Here is a 4,543-nt window from a genome sequence, read left to right as displayed (position 1 = left end):
GAGAGCGGGGGGGGGGGGGGGGGGGGGGGGAGAGGAAATCCATTAAGTCCCATGAATTTCAAGGCAAAACATACAATGGCGCATATTTTAATTCTCACAGCTTTTCCTTTGGATGCCTCAGTATTTAGTTACCATGGTGACCCTTGGTGGAATACTACACAACTTTATAGGAAAGTGGTATATAGTGCAACAAACATTTAGCCAACAAGAATGGTAATGGAGATTACAGCCAAGTAGCTCAAAAAGCATTATGAACTACGTGAATGTAAGACAGGTAGCACTTTCTAAGCTTTTTTACTTAGGACCATGTAAATAGGCATTTAACTGCCATGTGCTTACACAGATAATTTACAACTTTAAACTACAGCAAGATAAATTTTCTTACTCTGAGCACAAAATAAATTATTTCCTAAAGTAAGAGTGACAGACAGGAACATTTTAGAAAGTAAATTTAACCATATATGCACCTCTAGCTAAGCCAGATGAAACTGCTCAGACATGCTGATCATCCTAAGAACATGAATATTTACGGTCACAAATCTGGTCACAGCCCATTTTTTATACTTCTGTAATATTATAAACACAGGTATTCTACTGTGGCATAGTCAATAAACAGCGATATAACAACATCCAGACACTTCGGTGAAACATTGCTGCAGCTGGTTCTGGTAACAGCTTAAAATTCCACTTTCAATATACTGATGGGTTGAAAACCAAACACAGAGAAGTTCAGACTGCTGAAAATAGATGTCAAAAGAATGTAAATAAAGGACAGGCTATATATAATAAAGCCCTATGAAACTAATATGTAAAAAAAGGTCTTCAAAAATAAGCAAAAATCCCCAACCAAACCAAATACATCAGTGAGAAGGTATGAAAAAGAAAGTTCTTTAGCTTTACTGCCTGAAAACAAATGGTAAGTGTCATTTGTATTTTATGGTGTGTAACATACTGGAGTTCCTTATACATTTTGTAAGAGATCAGTTCAAAAGAAATTCAGTCAGAAAGCAAAAGCTTGCACAGCAATGTTTTGAAACAGGATACCCACTAAAACAGACTTAGGAAAGGGGAGGGGGGGAATAAAAAGAGAAGGGAACTTCCCTGAGGCTAAATATTATGAAATATGTTACAAAGTAACTGCTCAAATGCTGTCAAGGCAAGAAAAGCAAGCTACAAATACTATACACTTTTTAGGAGAGTCCCTAGAAGACATTCCAAACCATTATGCAGAGAGGTTTTCTTCTGTATGCTAAGAGTAAAGAAAAAGACCTGGAAAAACTGTCATTTTTTTGAAGCACAAAAATATGGACAATGATTATTGCAAAAAGAAGGCATGCCCTGGAAAAAAAAAAAAAAAAAAAAAACCAAAACAAAAACAAAACCCAAAACTTTCCTGGGGCGGGGAGAGGGAAGAAGATGATGCATTGTTATACATAAAACACCCTGATTACCTGTTCCCTGTCGAATCCTGGGAAATCTGTAAGTTTGGAATAATAGAAGAAACACCATATTCATCCTGATACTTCTTACACGTTTTATAATGCTGTCTCATCCACGAAAATCTAACCTGTAAATGAAATGCCAAATTATTGAAATTATACTAAACAATCCAGGGATAGAAGGAAGAGATAATTCTGCCAACAGAAAGCAGTGCATGCAGGAATAATATAGGCATCATATGCAGCAGAAACCAGAACTTGTGTCTCCCCTTTCAGAATGAACACTTTCTTCCCCGACAAGAGATCTTCGATCGTTTTTCCATAGAGCCTCTGTCACTCTGTGAGACTGGAGAACATTCCTGCTCCCCAAACCCCCAACATCCTGGCATCTGAGAGCTCTCTCAGGGGTGAAAGATGCAAGTAAACTCCATTTAACCAAAACAAAGTCACAGGAACTACACCTCCCATATCCAGGATCAGTAACTGATGAGCTATGACAGAGACGGGCCATGAGGACGGGATGAGCACCACTGCTCCTTCAGTCTTCTCTGGCCTGCCGTTACCTTGTGCAGAGCAAAATCTTTTTGCATTAGGTGTGTTCTGAGAATACGTAACTTTTCTCTTTGGGGGTGGAGGCAGGGAAGAGGTGAAGGAACACCAACTTAAGGCTGCCTATCCATCTTAAATGCAAGCTAAGACGATTGAGTTGCTCTAGATTTATCAGAAGACAGCTGTGCTGGACATGCCCTAAATCAGAATTTCAGGTCCAACAGCACTGTCAGAAAGTGCTCACAGGTTTAGAGGCTGAACAAGAACACATCTCACATGCCTGTGCCTAAATTCCATTAAAGTTCTTCTGGGGATCCATTTTGGTTCTTCCTTCCAGTTTACCAACTTGCTATTCTCTCTTTCTCTCAGCTTTTCATCCTAATGAATCACGTGGAACAAAGCAAGCAGCTCAGCTTTCCACTAGTGCTAATCTTCACATTGGCAGAACTAAGTCCCAGGTGAAATGAAACAAACATGAAGACGACATGGATTTGATGCAATCTGATGTAAACAAAATGTGTGGCTGGAATCCTGCATTCATTTATACCAGAAGAGAGATTACTCTTGACTTCAGTGGGGGTCAAGATTTCACCCAATGTTCTGAAAATAAGGACCCCTATACAAAGGGAATGAAGGGAACGTAAACAGACTGATGGGGTGTGGGGGGAAATGACATATGATTGTATGTACACTGAGAATAATCAACCCGTATTTTGGGGGTTTATATGAAATTTTACAGTAGCTCTAAGCACTTTCATTTCCATAGTGAAAGTTTCTGAGGTTTTCCATATATCTGCAACTTTCATTTTCAGTTGTCTAACTTTTCTTTTGCCAGTTTTATAGCTATATCCAGTTTCTGCATTGTTTTAGGGAAGAACTGGCACTCCACTTAAAAAGTCCTTATAGACAATACAAGATCCTCTTTCAGTTTACACATTAGGCATCCCCAGCAGGCACTGCATGCCTAGTATATGCAGATGCCATACCAAGCTAAGTTCAAACTGCTACAGTCTCTTTAGCTCCAAGACAAGAATGACACACAGTAAAAGTGTGTGTGGTCAAAAACAAGAAAAATTTATCCAGCTTCTTGTAAAGTTTTACTCTACCTGCTTCTCACAGCATCTACAGCCCCCAGAAGCTTTCTTCATACTGTTTTCAACATCTAGAGCCCTTTTGGGATATGTTCTTTCTTTTTTAGTCACGCTCCCCCGGCAGAGAGGACAATGCGTTCCACTTTCTCTGATAGCTGTCAAGAAGCACTTCCTGCAAAACCTAAATTAAAAAGTTACCACAAACACAGGTTAGCAAAGTGAAGAGAGTAAGATGCTTTGTCCTTGAAGAGAGCTGGGTGATTATTGGGAAAAAGAAGATATATATCGGAGTAATAGTCTACTGAATACAAATCTTTATAAATAGAAGCAAAATGACATAATGGTGCTTACAGAGAAGTATACGGAAATTAAGGGAGCTTGGCAATGCACTTTAGGTAAAGATCTTACTATTTACTGACTAGTTTTCCCGAACTGTACACCAGATTGATCATTAATGAGATATTAAATGGTGCCGCAGGCACGTGACATTGGAAAATCTCATCAGGGTAATTCCTGTTTATTGTCCTTAAGCGGAGCCAAGAACACTGCAAAGCTTCATTTAGCACGCGTTTCCAAAGATCTTAGTTCATCAGCTTTTGCAGCTCGCTCTCTGTCTTTCCTCGTGCACCAGCCGCCAAAGCTATTCTGCTTTTCTGCAAAGTAGTACTTCGTAATTACGCGTTCCTCCGAAAAAAACGCAGAACGGACGAACTGCAAAGAGAGAACAGCTAGGCTATGGTCCTTGCTCGAAAACGAACAGGAAACTCTGAAGTTAAAAAACGCGGGTTAGGTTAGGTGTGCAAGATGTCTTCACCGGCCGCCGAACTCGATCCGACAACCGGGGGCTGGCTCCAGGCGGTGGCTTTCCTAACTGACCGGTCCTCGCTCGCTACAAAAGAAAGAGGCGAGGGGAGGCTGGGGCAGCACTTCGCACGCAAGCAAGCCTCCACGCCGGCGCTCGGCGGCGGCTCCTCAGCCCCCGGGGCGGCGGGCGGTAGCGAGCTCCGCGGCTCCCGCTGCGCGGCCGGCTGCAGGCCGAGGGTCCGGGCGCTTTGCCGGGGGGGCGGGGGGGAGAAGGAGAAGGCAGAGAACCGGAGGAGGCGAGGGAAAGGCTTGTGAAGGGGGCGGGGGGGCGGCGCGGCAGGGAGGAATACCCACACGTGCTGGCAGTTCGCGGTCCTCACGGGCGTCTTGAACACCTCCTGGCAGACGGGACAGTAAAAATCATCCTCGCTGAAGCACGCCGCCGCCGCCGCGGCTCCCTCGGCCATGGCAACACGTCAGGGCCTCTCCGAGAGGATCGGGGACGAGAAACAAGCCCCGCCCTGGCGAGCTGAGCCGAGCTGATCGGAGCTCCCCTCCGCTGCCGCGGGGGGCCGCCGGGCAGCCGCGGGACACGGCGCGGGGCGGTGGGCGCCGGGGGTCCGGGAGAAGATGGCGGGCGGGCACCTGGCACCAGGTGGG

General features: G+C 44.4%; 1 protein-coding gene across 2 annotated transcripts in view; it reads right to left on the bottom strand.

Moving 5' to 3' along the window:
* The window catches only part of RNF138 (ring finger protein 138, E3 ubiquitin protein ligase), an 8,067-nt gene extending 3,588 nt beyond the window's left edge, over positions 1-4,479 (bottom strand). For both annotated transcript variants that reach the window (XM_010574364.1, XM_010574365.1), the window contains exons 1-3: positions 4,238-4,479; positions 3,095-3,260; positions 1,452-1,567 (exon numbers count right to left, since the gene is read on the bottom strand). In XM_010574364.1, the coding sequence (XP_010572666.1) occupies positions 1,452-1,567; positions 3,095-3,260; positions 4,238-4,350 (395 nt within the window). In that variant the 5' untranslated portion in view covers positions 4,351-4,479. The remainder of the gene's footprint in view (positions 1-1,451; positions 1,568-3,094; positions 3,261-4,237) is intronic.
* Positions 4,480-4,543: the final 64 nt, after the last annotated feature.

This window comes from Haliaeetus leucocephalus, unplaced genomic scaffold, assembly GCF_000737465.1.
Source record: "Haliaeetus leucocephalus isolate CR32 unplaced genomic scaffold, Haliaeetus_leucocephalus-4.0 Scaffold428, whole genome shotgun sequence".
NCBI classification, from domain to species: Eukaryota; Metazoa; Chordata; class Aves; order Accipitriformes; family Accipitridae; genus Haliaeetus; species Haliaeetus leucocephalus.
Note: the sequence above shows the minus strand (reverse complement) of the source record. Positions and strands in the feature narration are given on the sequence as shown.